This window comes from Echiichthys vipera (assembly GCF_963691815.1).
Source record: "Echiichthys vipera genome assembly, chromosome: 14".
Lineage (NCBI taxonomy): Eukaryota > Metazoa > Chordata > Actinopteri > Perciformes > Trachinidae > Echiichthys > Echiichthys vipera.
In genome coordinates, this window is record NC_139839.1 from 2,949,092 (window position 1) to 2,965,711 (window position 16,620).

The 16,620-nt window shown below is 44.5% G+C and overlaps 1 protein-coding gene across 1 annotated transcript in view; it reads left to right on the plus strand.

The window, feature by feature from the left end:
* Positions 1–453: 453 nt before the first annotated feature.
* myo7ab (myosin VIIAb) overlaps positions 454–16,620 on the plus strand; it is a gene marked incomplete at its 3' end in the record, with an annotated part of 37,386 nt that continues 21,219 nt past the window's right edge. Inside the window, exons 1-17 of the mRNA XM_083927597.1 lie at positions 454–564; positions 1,267–1,419; positions 6,511–6,695; positions 6,770–6,891; positions 7,851–7,993; positions 8,629–8,742; positions 9,404–9,557; positions 9,721–9,797; positions 9,932–10,051; positions 11,242–11,384; positions 11,503–11,713; positions 12,592–12,727; positions 13,496–13,602; positions 13,864–13,905; positions 15,504–15,641; positions 15,733–15,891; positions 16,193–16,285. Of these exons, the coding sequence (XP_083783723.1) occupies positions 1,309–1,419; positions 6,511–6,695; positions 6,770–6,891; positions 7,851–7,993; positions 8,629–8,742; positions 9,404–9,557; positions 9,721–9,797; positions 9,932–10,051; positions 11,242–11,384; positions 11,503–11,713; positions 12,592–12,727; positions 13,496–13,602; positions 13,864–13,905; positions 15,504–15,641; positions 15,733–15,891; positions 16,193–16,285 (2,055 nt within the window). The 5' untranslated portion in view covers positions 454–564; positions 1,267–1,308. The remainder of the gene's footprint in view (positions 565–1,266; positions 1,420–6,510; positions 6,696–6,769; positions 6,892–7,850; positions 7,994–8,628; positions 8,743–9,403; positions 9,558–9,720; positions 9,798–9,931; positions 10,052–11,241; positions 11,385–11,502; positions 11,714–12,591; positions 12,728–13,495; positions 13,603–13,863; positions 13,906–15,503; positions 15,642–15,732; positions 15,892–16,192; positions 16,286–16,620) is intronic.

The window sequence follows — 16,620 nt, forward strand, 5'->3', positions numbered from 1 at the left end:
GGAAAAGTAGGTAACTCTCGGTGTGTGATGCAACTCTAATATTTACAAAATGAAATAATCTCAGTTGCAAAACAGCAAGATTAAAGCCGAATGAATGATATAATGGAAAGACATGAACACTCACACTCACACACTGCTGTTTGATGGATCTGGCATCCGACATATTCTTTACACTTTGGACTTTTGCACACGCCTTTGTCTTCCTTTCAAACCCTGGACTTTTGGAGTTTTTGGACCTCTGCTTCTCCTCCACAGAGGGAAGCCAAACGCTGTTCATCTGCACACACTGCCCATAATGCAACGACAGAGAGCGGGTTTAAACTGGGCAAAGTTTCCCTTTACTGGAGAGATGCCAGATCATTATCGTTAGGCACCAAGATACCATTCCTTGTTAGCTTTTGGGTGAAATGGTCCATTTTTAACCGGAGCTGTGTTTTTATAATAATGCAGGGCGACTATGTGTGGTTGGACCTTAAAACGGGCCGAGAGTTTGACGTCCCTGTGGGAGCCGTGGTCAAACTGTGCGACTCTGGACAGATCCAGGTTCTGGACGATGAAGGGAAGGTAAGTCAACAGCAGAACACACTGACTTCACGTTTGTCGCATTGTACTTTTTGAATGATGAAAGAGTCACAGATGTGGTTTATGAGACACTTTTTAACTGAACTGTACACACACACATCATCTGTCTTTAATAACTGTTACTGCTTTTTGAGTGTGACTGTATAGAAGTCTCACTTTTCACTTGATTTATTCCCTCAGTAAACATTTTTATGTTTATCTTATGTTGTGTTTTAATGAGTTTATGTCTCAATCTCGAGTTTCAAGTCTTCTTCAATGCAGCATGATGTTCATTTAGTCAATTATGGTCCCATTTAGAGTCAAATAGACCATAAAGCAGGGTATGTTTTAGTGCGGGGCTACCTTGTGATTGACAGGTTGGAGGATTAGAGATACATATATGTGGAACTGTTTACGTTAAAATAGCCGTGGACTTGTCTGTGTTCAATTCTCAGGAGTTCTCACAGTGTGTTTTTACATCATCTAAGTAAAGTTTCGGTGGCATAAAAATGTCTTGTTCAGTGTGCTATTGCACCTTGCTAACAAAGCTAATTTTAGCTACTTAGCCTTGTATGGAAAGGTTCCCACATCTCTGCAAATTCATTTAGATAAGGTTAACATAAACAAAAGAATAAATCATTATAAGAGGATCTTCTAGACCACTGTGCCTCTAATCTTCTGCCACTTCTCTGCCCACTCACGCAGGAACATTGGATTTCCCCTCAGAATGCCACCAACATCAAGCCCATGCACCCGACCTCCATCCACGGGGTGGAGGACATGATCCGTCTAGGTGACCTCAACGAAGCTGGCATCCTCCGTAACCTGCTCATCCGCTACAATGAACACGTCATCTATGTTAGTACCATTTTTGTAACAGCCACTGCAGCTCTTATCCACAAAGCACGGCAAGCATTACGTGGGACAACAAGCGTTACTTAAACTAGTTCAGCGCCGTTCAAATTATTTCTCGCTTGGCCACCTGAAGTACTACATGCAGCGTTTTCTAGAACCACTCATCCGATCAGCTTCACACTCAAGGTCATTTATACGTACTTACACAGAGAGACAGAGATTCCTTCCTTAATAGTTGGATGATGCTGCTACAGCGCCACCTATTGGCCAAATGGCATCAAATGTGTCATATCCACTGAGACATCATATCTACACATGTCCACCAAATGTGGTTCCAATAACACAAAGCGTTCGGGAGATATGACATGTTTTGTAATATAAGCCCCGCCCAAAGTATTTGAGCGGACTTTGAGGGCCAGCTGTAGGAAAACTCTACAAAACATCAAAAAACTGGAAAAAGTCACTTTTTCCGGCTTGGTCCAGAGATGGTCTGTGCCAAATCTGGTGCTGATTGCTCAAAAGTTGTAGGAGGGGAAGCGAAAAAAACAGATATGGACACAATTCAAATTGGCGGAAAATCTTTTTAGACAAAAATGGGCGTGGATATTATTATTTTTATTATGGCTTTGATTTATATAGCGTCTTTCTCAGTGCTCAAGGTGCTTTACAGAGTCCAGGTTCATTCATTTACACAGACGTACATGGTGGTGGTAAACTACGCAGTAGTCACAGCTGCCCTGGGGCGGACTGACGGAAGCGTGGCAGCCAGTCAGCGCCTACGGCCCCTCCGACCACCTCCTCAAACATACAGCAGTCAGACACATTCACACAAGGCAAGGTGGGTAAAGTGTCTCGCCCAAGGACACAACGACCATGACACAAGTAGGGCAGGGCGGGGTTTGAACCGCCGATTATTCGGACATCGGCCGACTCGCTCTACCAACTTCATATGGAGCCACAGGAAAAAGAAAAAACATACTTTCTGGGACTTTAAGTCGCAGGGCAAAATGTAAAGTTTGTCGTTACAGCGTCTCTATCTAGCAGAATTTGACAGGAAGCAGGAACCTTTATAGTCAGATGTTGTCCGGTCCAGCAGGCAGCAGCATCAGGCGGTACGACGACAGAGCGTTGGAGGGAGTCAGGTGGAAATTGGCCGCAGCCCCAGTGAAGTTCTTATTTAGGTTAAGCTGTTTATACGTACCGTCCATTTCCTTAAGTTGAGTTTACGTGTTGCTATAAATAAAGCAATAAACAGCACGACTTGTGATTAACTTATAAAGGGAGTAGAAACGGGGATTTCTGCAGCAGCGTAAAAAGCTTTTGGCAGGGAAAAACAAATTGGAGACCTTATCTTGTCATGTTTTTTATAAATGCAATAACTCAAAATCAAGTTACTATGGTAACAGTTCTCAGCTACATTAAGCTGATGTGTGGCACGCTGCTGCTGGTCAAAGATCAAGCAGCTTATTAAGGTTCACGGTGGATATATTGTGTAGAAGTTGGTGCCAAACACTTTAATTGACCAAAGGGGCTAAAAACCTTACACCATGGTGCTGAAAGTTGACATCTGCCTTGAATGCTGATGAATAATGAAGCCAAGGCGGCCCACTTGCGGCGTTGCAGTGAGTTCACAGACTAACGTTGCATTGTGGGTAATGTACTTTTGGCGCGTGAAAGACACCAGCAGGCGGCTGTGGCGTGCGGGCCGGTTCTAATACTAATGAAATATCATCCCGGGGGCCAAGATAATTCATTTGCGGGCCGGATCTGGCCCACGGGCCTTGACTTTGACACCCATGCCTTACACCATGGTGTGTATTCTCTTTGAGCGTGCATCAGAGTTAATAGCTTTTGGTTGTTTTGTTCTCTCTCTCCATGTAGACAGTTTGTGGTGGAAGGGTGAGTATGAAATGAAAATAGAGATACACTAACCATACCTTCCTAACTATGTTTCCTACCTCTATACTTGTGTTCATTTAACACGTCACGGCTGTAACTGTGGGAAGTGAGAGCAGCCATGGATGTCATTGTTTTTATTTGTGGTGCACACTTCGTCAGGGTTTCATCTTACCCTGGAAAACCTGGAAAATTAGAGAAAAAAGTCCTGGAAAATCTTGTGTTGTCCTGGAAAAATGATCACAACGTTCTCTGATTTCTATCTGTCAGAGCTCAGAACAGAAATCATTGTCATCTGAAGGTTAGGAGTTATTTTCAGGATCATATTAACGTTCAAATGGTAACGTTTTAGAGCATAAAAGGGCATTTTTTCAGAGTGAAACTAGGTGATATTGGATTGATACGTAGACTCACCTAGTCTCCGATACCTCATGCAGCATTATAAGAAAGTACTGGAGGCGTTTTTAAAGACTGGTAGGAAAACAACTGTAGCCAAAATATGCCACTACCAAAACCATGCGCATCAACATTTGCTGGCCCTTTTTTTTTTACTTAGAGCCACATTTATATGATAGAAGATAGGAAGATAGCTGAGGTGAGGTCATTAAAACCTTAATACTAACTAGTTAACTCGAAGAACATTGCGGAGCATTCTGCGTTACCTCTCTGTCTTGAACGTCCTGGAAAATGATGTCTGAGAAAACGAGTGGAAACCCTGTTCATACATGAAGGTGCTTCAAAAGTAAATGAAGAAATCCCCAAAGCAATTTCAGTCCAAAGCAACTGGACATGGTTATTTGTCTAGGAAGACGTTTCACCTCTCATCCTGTGACTCTAACGACTGTCGCTAAGACTCAATAGTGCACTAACCAAGTCCAGACCTACTTCCACCAACGACTGGACCAGCACCAGGACCAGGACCAGGACCAGGCTGCTGGACCAGCACTAACCAAGTCCAGACCTACTTCCACCAACGACTGGACCAGCACCAGGACCAGGACCAGGCTGCTGGACCAGCACTAACCAAGTCGAAAACCAACTTCCCACCAATGACTGTCACTCTAACGACGCTCGTTGGCACTTGGAGCGCAAAGGGTTCCAGTGACATCATCGGCCTTGTGAAAGGTTAAATACCTGGATCTCACACCAGTTAGTTGGTCAAGTCCCAGCCTGGTCCTGGTCCTGGTCCTGGTCCTGGTCCTGGTCCTGGTCAGATGTGTACATGAACTGATGAAGCCTCTTGGATGAGAGGTGAAACGTCTTCCTAGACAAATAACCAAGTCCAGCTGCTTTGGACTGAAATTGCTTTGAGGAGAACGACGACCTGGACACATGAGAACATTCACAGGCTTAAATGAAGAAATAAAACATTGAAATAGAACTTTAAAAGACAGAAACTTAATTGAATAAGTGAATGTTAATTTGCAGTCTGTAGCCTAACACATTTTAAAGGTTTTTAATCTGCATTTAAAGGTAGTGACAGTCAGGATATACCGTATGTTGTATTTTATGGAGGTTTGTTGCAGCTCTGCAGCAGAGGAACTAAACGCTGCTTTACCATGTTGAGTTTTGACTCTGAGAACCATTGGAGAGAGTTGAGTTCATGGTAAAAGTCAGTCAGAAAGTTAGATGAGAAGATCGTAAGACTCTCATAAATAAAGAGAACATTTTCCGCCTTCATCTTCATTTTAACCTGTTTTAAATTGCGGTTTCATGCATGGCTTCTCTTGGTTTCCATATGTGACAGTGCAGCATTTTCTTGCTTTATTAATGACTGAATTTGATTATTGCATATCTTCTCAGTAACTCACTAACTACACATTTGGATGAGTAGATCCATGATGACAAATGTCCCTGCGTGTGTTTAATGTGATGATCTCTGACTTCCTTTGGGTTCAATCTGTATTTAAATCTTACAATCCAGAGCAACAATCATGTTATTGTAAATTAAGCTGCAATTGTTTAGCACTAGAAATGATGATAAAACTGTATCAACAACTACAAAAGACAAAATATAAAACAAATATAAATATGTAAACACTTTTGTTTTTGCTCACAGTTTTCAAAAGTTGAACTAAAAGACGTTTTCTAAACTCACAAAAGGTCGATTTCCCTTCAATTCTGGTCAGAAAAGGGTTAAAATCTTTATGCGTGAGCTCTTCTCCTTCACCAAAGTAATGAATCCACCTGACAATGAAAGACCACACCTAAAATGTGCAGTTTTATCACAACTCAGTACCACAGATGTTGACTTGAGTGGGCAAATGCATTGGGACAGACACACAGACAGTATGAAGTAAGTCCTGGTGGTTCCTGCCCCAAATGTTGAGTGTGAAACACTTATTTTCTGCATTTGGGTGGATCTTTATGCACCAGTGTATGGTGAAAATGTTCTTTATGTAGGGGAAAACACAGGTGACAATTTAAGATATATAAATATTAATTTGACCCAAAGTAACCTCTTCTTAATTACCTATTATGACTTACTGTAATTCTCAAAATCTCATATTAGAGTTGTTTTTTCTCCTCTGTTGCAGCCGACAGAGAATCTGGCGTTTTAAGAAGAAGAAGAAGAAGAAGAATTACTTTATTAATCCTGCAAGGGGAAATTTTTTTCACTCTGTTATTATTCATGTTACACACACACACAGGCCTGAAATACACACACATGCACAAACAGGACCTATATACATGCAATTAATGGAGGGATGTCAGAGCGAGGGGGCTGCCAGTGACCAGCGCCCCGAGCAGTTGGGGGATCGGTGCCCAGGAGATGAACTGGCACCTCTCCAGCCACCAGTCCACACTCCATTTATGGTCCACACAGGGAACCCTATGGTTTCCAGCCGAGTCCCCTATGGACTGAGCCACTGCCGCTCTAATTTGCAGCTGTGTCAACGTTGCGTCTTCATGAAGGGTTTTCTTCATGGGTGTAGCCTCAGTCATGTGAAACCTACTGTCTGTGGCTGAATGTATTTACACCTGTGTGATAATGACGCTGTTTAATCTGGAAAATCTTTTATTCAACTTGTAAAAAACGTGAGTGAAAAACAAAAGTGTTTATATTTGGTTCAGTGTATCTTGACTGATTCGTAAAAGTACAAAAACAGTAGTTTGTAAAAGAAGAAGCTATCCTGTCTCTAAAGTGCATGATGGTGAATAACTTTGAAGCCTCCACTCCTCCACTCTCTTTGGCAGACGTATACCGGCTCAATCCTGATAGCGGTCAATCCCTACCAGCTGCTCCCCATCTACACTGCGGACCAGATCCGCCTCTACACCAACAAGAAGATAGGCGAGATGCCTCCGCACATCTTCGCCATAGCAGACAACTGTTACTTTAACATGCAGCGCAACAACAAGGACCAGTGCTGCATCATCAGGTGAGGATGGACACTCAGACAACGTGTGTGTCCGTGTGTTGTACGAGTGTGTGACGGTCCTCTCTGTGTGACAGCGGTGAGTCTGGGGCTGGGAAGACGGAGAGCACAAAGCTGATTCTGCAGTTCCTCGCAGCCATCAGCGGTCAGCACTCCTGGATAGAGCAGCAGGTCCTGGAGGCCACGCCCATCCTCGAAGGTCAGACGGTGCTTTTTAGTGTTTACGGCCTAAAACGTACATGCGAATCTGGGAAAGTGCACGTCAAATGTAGCCGGGAAAACCAAAGAATCTGCAGAGCTCATGTTTCTTTTGCTCTGGCATGTACGTCCGTGCCCTCTCCTCTTCAGACAGATCCGTTTGTCTCATGTGGGACGGGTTTAAGATGATGACACCAAGGAGCGTTATAGGTACCTAACGTAACCGATGTTCTCCGTCCAGCGCAGCTTATCAGGCTCACGAAATTTAGATCAAACTGTCAAATTAAGCAGCACACAGTCTGCTACAGTTAGTTCAAGTTCACAACTATTTCTATAGCACAGTTAAAAAGACCTGTAACAGTCATCCAAAGTGCTTCACAGAGCACAGACAAAAACAGAAAGAACGCATGTACAAGAAACAAGAGAACATGCATATCATCACACATACTCAGACAAATGCATGCAGCACCTGCACATATAAACGAACATACTGTATGCGCACACATACACACATGCATACGTGCACGGCTACAGTCTCAAACAACAATGCAAGATTACGTTTAAAATACACCCCAAAATAGATGTTGGGGTGAGGTTTGTGCTGTTCTACCTGATGTACTGGGTGTAACTCTGCCATGCTCTCCTGCTCTGCTGCTTGGGAACGATACAACCTCATTTAATTTAACAGGTAAACATACATGTATTCTTTTAACAGACATCACTGCAGCCAAAAAGATGCTTGCCTTACGCTGGAAACCCCCTCACGCAGTATCGAAATCCAGTGGAAACATAACTAAAGCTTGACTTTTGATAAAATGCGAATTTGGTGAAAAGACCCCTGAAGTTAAGCTGCAGCCGCACAGCTGTTCACCGTCAGACTCCACTGTTTCCCAGCTCTGTCCATGTTCCTGTGCTCTTCCCCGTCACCTCACTCACTGTACGGTTTGTCCATCCATTCAGCCTTCGGCAACGCCAAGACCATTCGTAACGACAACTCCAGTCGCTTTGGGAAGTACATAGATATCCACTTCAACAAGCGAGGGGCCATCGAAGGAGCCAAGATAGAGCAGTACCTGCTGGAGAAGTCTCGCGTGTGTCGACAGGTGAGATTCTTCTTTAAGCTTGAACCACAGAGTGAATAACAAACGGACGTAGCCTCTCAGTCGAGGTCCGTTCTCTCAACTTGATCTAATCGTCCTCGCCTACGTGAGTCTCCATCTTGTCAGACTTTGACTCCATCTCATTTCCTCTGACCAAAAAAGGGCATGTATGTGACGTTGGGGGGGAAGGGGGTAACTTTCATTTGGCTGACGTTTACCTCTATGGAGAAGTGACAGCCAGAGGCTAGCTGTCACTCAAGAGGCCACACCCCTAATTATTCATAAACTTTAACCTCCAATAAAATAAAAACTAGCCTGGTACAAAAGAATTCACCCCCCTCAGTGTTGTCATGGAGATATGACCTAAACATAAAGACTAGAATGACTTAAACAGGTTTAATGATGCTGTGTAAACGGCCTGTTTAACATGGGGCTCAATGAGAAACTGCTCTGTTATGAAACCTGCTCCTAGTGGACAATCAGAGAACTGCAGTTTTTGTCACTTCCTGATTGGAAACAGGAAGTTGCTGTGGTGGGGGCTTGGCTTGAACACCGTCTTAACTTCTTATCAGTTCAGTTTTCTTTGGTTACACGTCCTCTCCTCCGCTTCTCTGACTCTCGTCCCTGTTCTCCTCCAGGCTCCCGATGAGAGGAACTACCACGTGTTTTACTGCATGCTGAAGGGGATGGCTCCGGAGATGAAGGCCAAGCTGGGCCTGGGCCTCGCCACGGACTACTCCTACCTCACCATGGTGAGTCTGTGGCTGTGTGAGAGAACATCCACACTGCACGTCTGATGTTCATGAATGCAACACAGTATTAGGTGAAAGGGAGCATTTTTGCAGATCGATTTTCTCTTAATTAAACAACTAATCGTTTCAACTCTACTAAGGTGATATTTGTGCTTTATTCAGGGTTTTTCACGTGTGCGTGAAATCTTTTGAAATGCTTGAATTTTATTGTTGTGTTTTCAAGGTTTGAAAAGTGCTTGAATTCTGGGTAAAGTACTTGAAAATGCTTGAAATTGTGTCCATTTTTTTAAGCTTTAGAATAGAAATATAATTTAATTCCTTATCCTTCTGGTATAACGAAACATTTTTGGTGATTATGACATCATTTTCTTTAATTTTATATCATCATTTTCAATAACTATATGAATTCGTAGAAATATGTAATTTTACCACAACTGCAAGATGCTGGAAAAGCTTGAAAATGGACCTTGAAAGTGATGGAAAAGTGCTTCAAACGTGTACAAACCCTGTTTATTATAAACGCATAGTTCAGTGTTGCACAACAAGAGAACATGCTGCACACGGCGACCTCCCTGAGCTCTGCGACAGGACACACGTTCCTCGATTCGCTCCGCTAGTTTGGCTAATGAAGATAAAGTTCTCTGTGTCTTTCACCTTCCAGGGTAACTGCACAGCGTGTGAAGGTCGAGACGACCTGAGGGATTACTCCAGCATCCTGTCGGCCATGAAGGTCCTCATGTTCACTGAGACGGAGAACTGGGAGATTTCCAAGCTGCTGGCTGCCATCCTGCACATGGGCAACCTGCGCTTCGAGGGTACGATGACTCACTCACACTTTACTCACAAGGTTCTGCTTTAATTGACACCGATGTGCTGGGCTGCATTATATTTAGAGGTGTTTGTCAAATTGTATCTGTGGGAAAAAAGTAAATACATAATACTCTGATTAAGAGCTGTGATCTTTTTGGTGTCTCTCAGCTCGTACCTATGACAACCTGGACGCCTGTGTGGTTGTGAGATCTCCTGACCTGGTTACTGCTGCTTCACTCATGGAGGTGTGTGCGCTCACCACGGGACAGTGGTGGAGGAAGTGTTCAGATCATTTACACCTGATATTCAGTCTTTGTGAAGCCACTTTGAGTCCATTTTCGCTCGCTTATCTAACGCCGCCTGTTGTGCGCTGCTGCAGGTGGATCCTAAGGACGTGATGGTGTGTTTGACCACGCGCACCTTGATCACACGTGGGGAAAGTGTGGCCACGCCTCTCAGTGTGGAACAAGGCCTGGATGTCAGGGACGCCTTCGTCAAGGTACCGGTCTTTCACCACAAACACAGAAATCTTTTGTCTGAAGCTGTTAAAAACTTCTTTAACAGCCAAAGACTCACTCATGGTAAGAAGCTTTTTGTGGGGCGCCTGGTGGCTCAGTGGCTACAGCGGGCACCCCATGTACCGAGGCTAGAAGCTGGGTTTGATTCCCACCTGTGGCCCTTTGCTGCCTGTTGCCCCCCTCTTACTCACTCCTATGTTCTGTCATTCTTCCAGCTGTCCTCAAGTAAAGGCATGAAAAAGGCCGAAAAAATTATCGTTTCGGCCCCTTAAATAACTTTCACCAAGTGTAAATGTTATATAGAGAGATATAAAGACATCATAATGAATATATATGTACATATTATATTCCTATAGCCACTCTGCCACCTAGTGATGTTGGGTTTAACTGCAACATAACAGTTTCTTAACCACAAGAATTGTAGACGCTACGGTTTCTATGCTGTCCTGATTCCTGCGTTGTTGCCCCGTGAAAACCAATCCTGCAAGTGACGTTGTTTGTGTGTGAGAGAGTCGTCGTGCCGCTCACCAACAGCGCTGAGAAGAAGAACTGTAAAAATGTCAGAGGGAACTGACATTCAGCCTTAAATCTGCTGAAAAAAGCTCCTTAAGTGTTCAGCATGGAGCGTTTAGTGAGTCTCAGGAGCAGGGAGTCGTTGTAGGAGACGGATATCCAGTTTGCAAAGTGTGGAGTCTAAAAAAAAACAGTGTGTGCAAAGTGTCGAACATCGTGACTATGTTCACATTACTATAGATATTATTATAGTTACTGGAAGTGTGTCTGTCTCTCTGTCCATCTGTCCGTCTTTTCTCTCTCTCTCTCTCTCCTTCTCTTCCTCTCTCCGGTGCAGACAGATGTGCGTCCTCCACAGAGCTGGGTCTGTCTGACGTTCCTGTCTGTTATAGTGAAGGTTTTCAACGCCACCGTACTCTACGGGGGAATTGTTGAGTCTCTGTAAATCATAAATAAGTCACAGAGTGTGGTCTGTACCTACTCTGTAAAGTGTCCTGAGATAACTTTTGTTATGGTTTGGCACTGTAAATAAAATTCCCTGATCAATAATCGTGATAAGCGTGAAAGCGTGACGTTATAATCGTGAAATCAAAATCTCATATCTTGACATCCCTACTGCCAGCAAGGCTAAAACTTAAAGATGACTTCTGTCCCCCAGGGGATCTACGGCCGGCTGTTTGTCTGGATTGTGGATAAGATCAATGCTGCCATATACAGACCGCCGTCCTGCGAGAGCACCATCCTGCGCCGGTCCATCGGGCTGCTGGACATCTTCGGTTTCGAGAACTTCATCGTCAACAGGTGATTTACGCTTCGTTAGGAAGCCATCTTTATTCTTCCATTCATCTGACACAGAAACACGGAGTCTGTCACATTTTTAAACCGTGCCGTCACCACTCCCGCTCCCCCCGCTCTCCAGTTTCGAGCAGCTTTGCATCAACTTCGCCAACGAGAACCTGCAGCAGTTCTTCGTTCGCCACGTCTTCAAACTGGAGCAGGAGGAGTACAACCTGGAGGACATCAGCTGGCAGCACATCGAGTTCACCGACAACCAGGACGCGCTGGACATGATCGCCAACAAACCCATGAACATCATCTCGCTCATCGACGAGGAGAGCAAGTTCCCGAAGGTGCAGATCAAACACTACAAACACTCTCAGAGTTTGTCTCAGACTTTCTCCTTTTAACGTCTTTTTCGTAGAATCTCATTCATAATCATTTTAGTATTTAATGAGAAATATATTTAATTTTCATGTATTCATTTTCATGTTTTAATAATTCATGTAGACTACAGATTATGCATTTTTAAAGTGTCGTGACAAAAGACAGTGAGACGGGGATAAGCGCAACCATTAAGAATATTTATTTAAATAAAGTACATAAAACATAATGATGCTATGAGGTGTGAACGTATGGTTATCAGTGTGTCTGCCGATGAGTGCGAAGTGCTCTAAAGTGTAAAAACCAGGCGACAGCCAACAAAACAAGACAATGGCGCCGGAGGAAAAACCAGGTCCTTCTGGTGAGAGAGAGAGACTGCGATGGCCTGCTCTTAAAACTTCCAGGAGACGGTCCAGGTGCTCCTAGTTTCAAGCCCCGCCCACTGAGACACCTGCAGACAGGAAGGAAGGGACACACAAAGCAGGCCAGAGAACAGCCGGGGGCCGTCACTAAAGGCGTTATAATTAAGAGAAACCAGGAAATTCACGTCATCACCAAACGAAACAGAGGAAGGATTTTGTTTCCCACAGTGACGACAGAGACTAAAAACACCACAATAAAAGACTTTTTGTAATGTTATGTAATGTCTCAGGAGCAGGATGTTGAAATAACTGTTAATTGACAGTAAGAATCAGTTAAACCATTAAAAAATAATAAATCAGCTGGGATCGGCTCCATCCCCCCTTGCGTTTCCATCACCAGCTTCAGCGCGCAGTCACATAAAGAAATCAACGTATTCATTTTGCTTCTCTTCATAGTTGATGTGTCATTCTTTGCCTTCTGTCAGGGAACTGATGCCACGATGCTCTACAAGCTGAACTCACAGCACAAGCTCAACTCCAACTACATCCCTCCGAAAAACAGCTACGCAACCCAGTTTGGCATCCAACACTTTGCTGGAGTGGTGAACTACGAGACCAGAGGTGTGTGGCTTTATGATTTCTCCTCCTTCTTCTCTCGCTCCGCTCTCATTTGTGACAGGTTGTGATGCAGAGACGAAGCCTTACCTGACATGGTTACACTGAGTAGAATTTGTACTTAGACTTTGTAAATTTCTACTTCTACTCCGCTACATTTATCGCGGGGGCAGCAGCTTTATCAGGGGACCCCAAACTTCCCTTTCCCGGGCCACATTAACCAGCTCTAACTGGGGGATCCTGAGGCGTTCCCAGGCCAGTGTGGAGATCTAATCTCTCCACCTGGTCCTGGGTCTTCCCGAGGCCTCCTCCCAGCTGGACGTGCCTGGAACACCTCCCTAGGGAGACGCCCAGGGTTCATCCTTACCAGATGATCCTGAACCACCTCAACTGGCTCCTTTCAACGCAAAGGAGCAGCGGCTCTACTCCGAGTTCCTCACGGATGCTGAACTTCTCCCCCTCTCTCTAAGGGAGACTCCAGACCCCCTCCTGAGGAAACACATTTCTGCCGTTTGTACCTTGTTCTTTAGGTCCTGACCCAGCTTTCATGGCCACAGGTGAGGGTAGGAACCAAGATTGGCCGGTAGATCCAGAGCTTTGCCTTCCTCAGCTCTCTTTTCATCACAACGGTGCGGTAGAGCGACTGCAACAGCGCCCCCGCTGCTCCGATTCTCCGGCCAAAGCAAATCTACCTTCTTTTTCTCTTTTTACTTTTGGAAACTGACCTTTACGGTTTTTCTCTCTCTCTCTCTCTCTCTCCGTCCTCCCTTCCAGGCTTCCTGGAGAAAAACCGTGACAGCCTCCACACCGACATCATCCAGCTCGTCCACTCGTCCAAGAACAAGTTCATCAAGCAGATCTTCCAGGCTGACGTGGCCATGGTGAGGCCAACACATCCTGCAGCACCGCTCCATTTTGCTCTCATGAATACCTGTAATAATGGACTAATATTCTTCACCTCCTTTTTGACATCTGTTGTGACCCTTTTAAGGCGTTGCTGTCGTTAAGCGATATTGTCACCGGTGACTTTTGCCTCCCTTTTAGCTTTTCTCCTCGCGGTGTTAAACTAACGACACGCCTCCTCCTCTCCTCTCACTCTGCTGTCTCTTCTCTGTTCCCTCCGTCTTCTCCCCTCACATCAGTTTCTGTGTGGCTATCAGCAGCCCAGCACCCCTGCTCCCAAGGTAATCAACGGCCTTTTGCAACATGTGCTCACCCCTCCTTAAGCTCTCCTTTTTATCCTACAGGTGTGCAGTTTGTCGTAGCAGAAACCAGAGTGTGTTTATATGATGAGATTTAGCTTTAAGTTAATGAGAAGTGAACCAGAACAACTCTCTGACACACACCTCTCATGTGTCTCCTCCGTCTCTCAGAAACAGACTGTTGCTTTTTTGAACAACTTCCGGAGAGCTGAGGGGCTTTTGAAAACAGGAAGTCATGTTTTGGCTTTGTTTGATGATAACAGCGAAGACAGCTGTCAGAGAGTTTGTCTCGTTCCCTGTTTTTTTATTCGTGTTGTGTTCAGTGCTCATAATGTGTGTGTGTTTAAAATGTGTCTAGCCAAGCAAGTAGCTCTCGTCTGTTTTTGATCTCTATGCACAGTGAAAAATGTTTGCATCACTCCTCTGACTGTCACTTCACTGTAAAGCATGTTGCGTCAACGGTTGATGTGTATTCCTCCATTTTAATAGTAGTATGTAGTATGTAAGCTTGTTCAGTTAATGGTCTGTTACTGGTCTGTTAAGTTACTATCTATCAAAGAGTGAGGTAAGAGAGTGAGCACGTAACACTACGACAGCTTGTTAGGGCCAAGTGTCAAAAAAAAAAACGGACCTGAGGAAGGGGGGGGTCATATTTCGAGAATAAAGTCGCATATTTATGAGATTAAAGTGGAAAATATATGAGAAAAGAGTCAAAAAATAGTGTTTTGTTTTAGCAGTGGATGAGAGACTGCACTGTGGTACTTAAGGTCATACAATAAGTACAATAAACCTTTAACGGCACCGTTATTAATGATGCTGACAGTGAAGTGAGCCACAGCACACACCAGGTGGGTTGGTTATAACGGTTATAACGTCCGCTGCCATATTTTACATGATGTCATCGGACCTTGTAGCGTTCTTTATTCTTTCTAAACTTTAAAACACACTGTTTCTCAGTTTACTGCAGACGTAGAAGCCTGCACGGCATGCAGCAGCGTCTGCGTTGATCCTGAAGTGACGGAGTTCCACAGGGAGTGTAAAGCAAAACACTATTTTTCCAAATCTCATAAATCTGAGACTTCTTCTTGTAGATTTGCTACTTTAAATCTAATAACCCTGCATTCTTTCCTAGAAATATTACCCCCTCCTCCCTCAACATTGGCCCTAATACGCCACCGTAAAAGACACTCCACTCATATGAATTTCTATTATCTGGTGAGAGAGACGACTACATGTAACTCCCAACAAACGATAATAATAATAATAAAAAAAGACCAGATCAAATAATTGGTAGGTAAAAACCTTTGTTTTGTCATATATCTCCTAAAGACACATTTTTCAGTAACGTGGTGAAAAAGAAAAATATATAGCATCCTAATTATGGCTATAATCCAAAATAACTTCCTTTTTATTTCAGTTTCAGAGTAAAAGCCCAAAACATTCTGCTCTGTGTGGTCATGTGGGTCGGCAGTGACACGTTTATTCACTGTATCTGGCTGTAGACACTTGTTCATCTGTGTGGCTGAACCATCATTTCATGAATTTGTACTGTGTGTGTGTGTACGTGTGTGTGTGTGCAGGGTGTGGAGACGAGGAAGCGCTCTCCCACTCTGAGCAGTCAGTTCAAACGTTCCCTGGAGATGCTGATGAGGACGCTGAGCGTGTGTCAGCCGTTCTTCGTTCGCTGTATAAAACCCAACGAGTTCAAAAAACCTATGGTGAGAGCAACTCCTGCAGACTGTGTTTTACTTGTTTTACCACGTCCTCTTGAGTTTAAAGGCTCTGCTACTGTCTGTTTGTTTTTTCCAGTTATTTGACAGAGAGCTGTGTATTCGTCAGCTTCGATACTCCGGCATGATGGAGACCATCAGGATACGGCGAGCCGGCTATCCCATCCGATACACCTTCGCTGAGTTTGTGGAGCGTTACCGTGTCCTCATGCCCGGCATCAAACCTGCTCACGTACAGGTCAACAACACACAAGCTGCCCTCTGTCACCGTTCTATTTCTGTTGTCTTCTTCAGTCCTGATTAAACCTGTTTAACTTCATTAAAGAGTCTGTTCACACAAACTACACAAAGACATTTTTCTACTTTAGTTTGTGTTGAGCTGAAAGCATTCAACGGTTGCTGGGGTCAGGACGTGGTTAGCCTAGCTTAGCATAAAGACTGGAAGCAAAGGGAAACACCTAGCCTAGCATACAGCGTATGACAAACCTCGTGACTGGACCAGGAGTGGTCACATTTTACGTTGTCCTCTCTCCCTCCAGGAGGACCTGCGAGGCACGTGCCAGCGGATCGTCCTGGCCCGGCTGGGGAAACACGATGACTGGCAGATCGGAAAGACCAAGATTTTCCTAAAGGTTGTTGTGTGTGTGTGTGTGTGTGTGTGTGTGTGTGTGTGTGTGTGTGTGTGTGTGTGTGTGTGTGTGTGTGTGTGTGTGTGTGTGTGTGTGTGTGTGTGTGTGTGTGTGTGTGTGTGTGTGTGTGTGTGTGTGTGTGTGTGTGTGTGTGTGTGTGTGTGTGTGTGTGTGTGTGTGTGTGTGTGTGTGTGTGTGAGTTGCTGCAGCATCTTGACTCTGAATTCACATCAGTGCTTAAAGCAGTTCTTACCTTTCTTGCACGTCTCACAGTGATTCCGTGCTGGGCCCCTTGAGGGACGGTCTGGGGCCCCTGAGGGACGGTCTGGCGCCCTGAG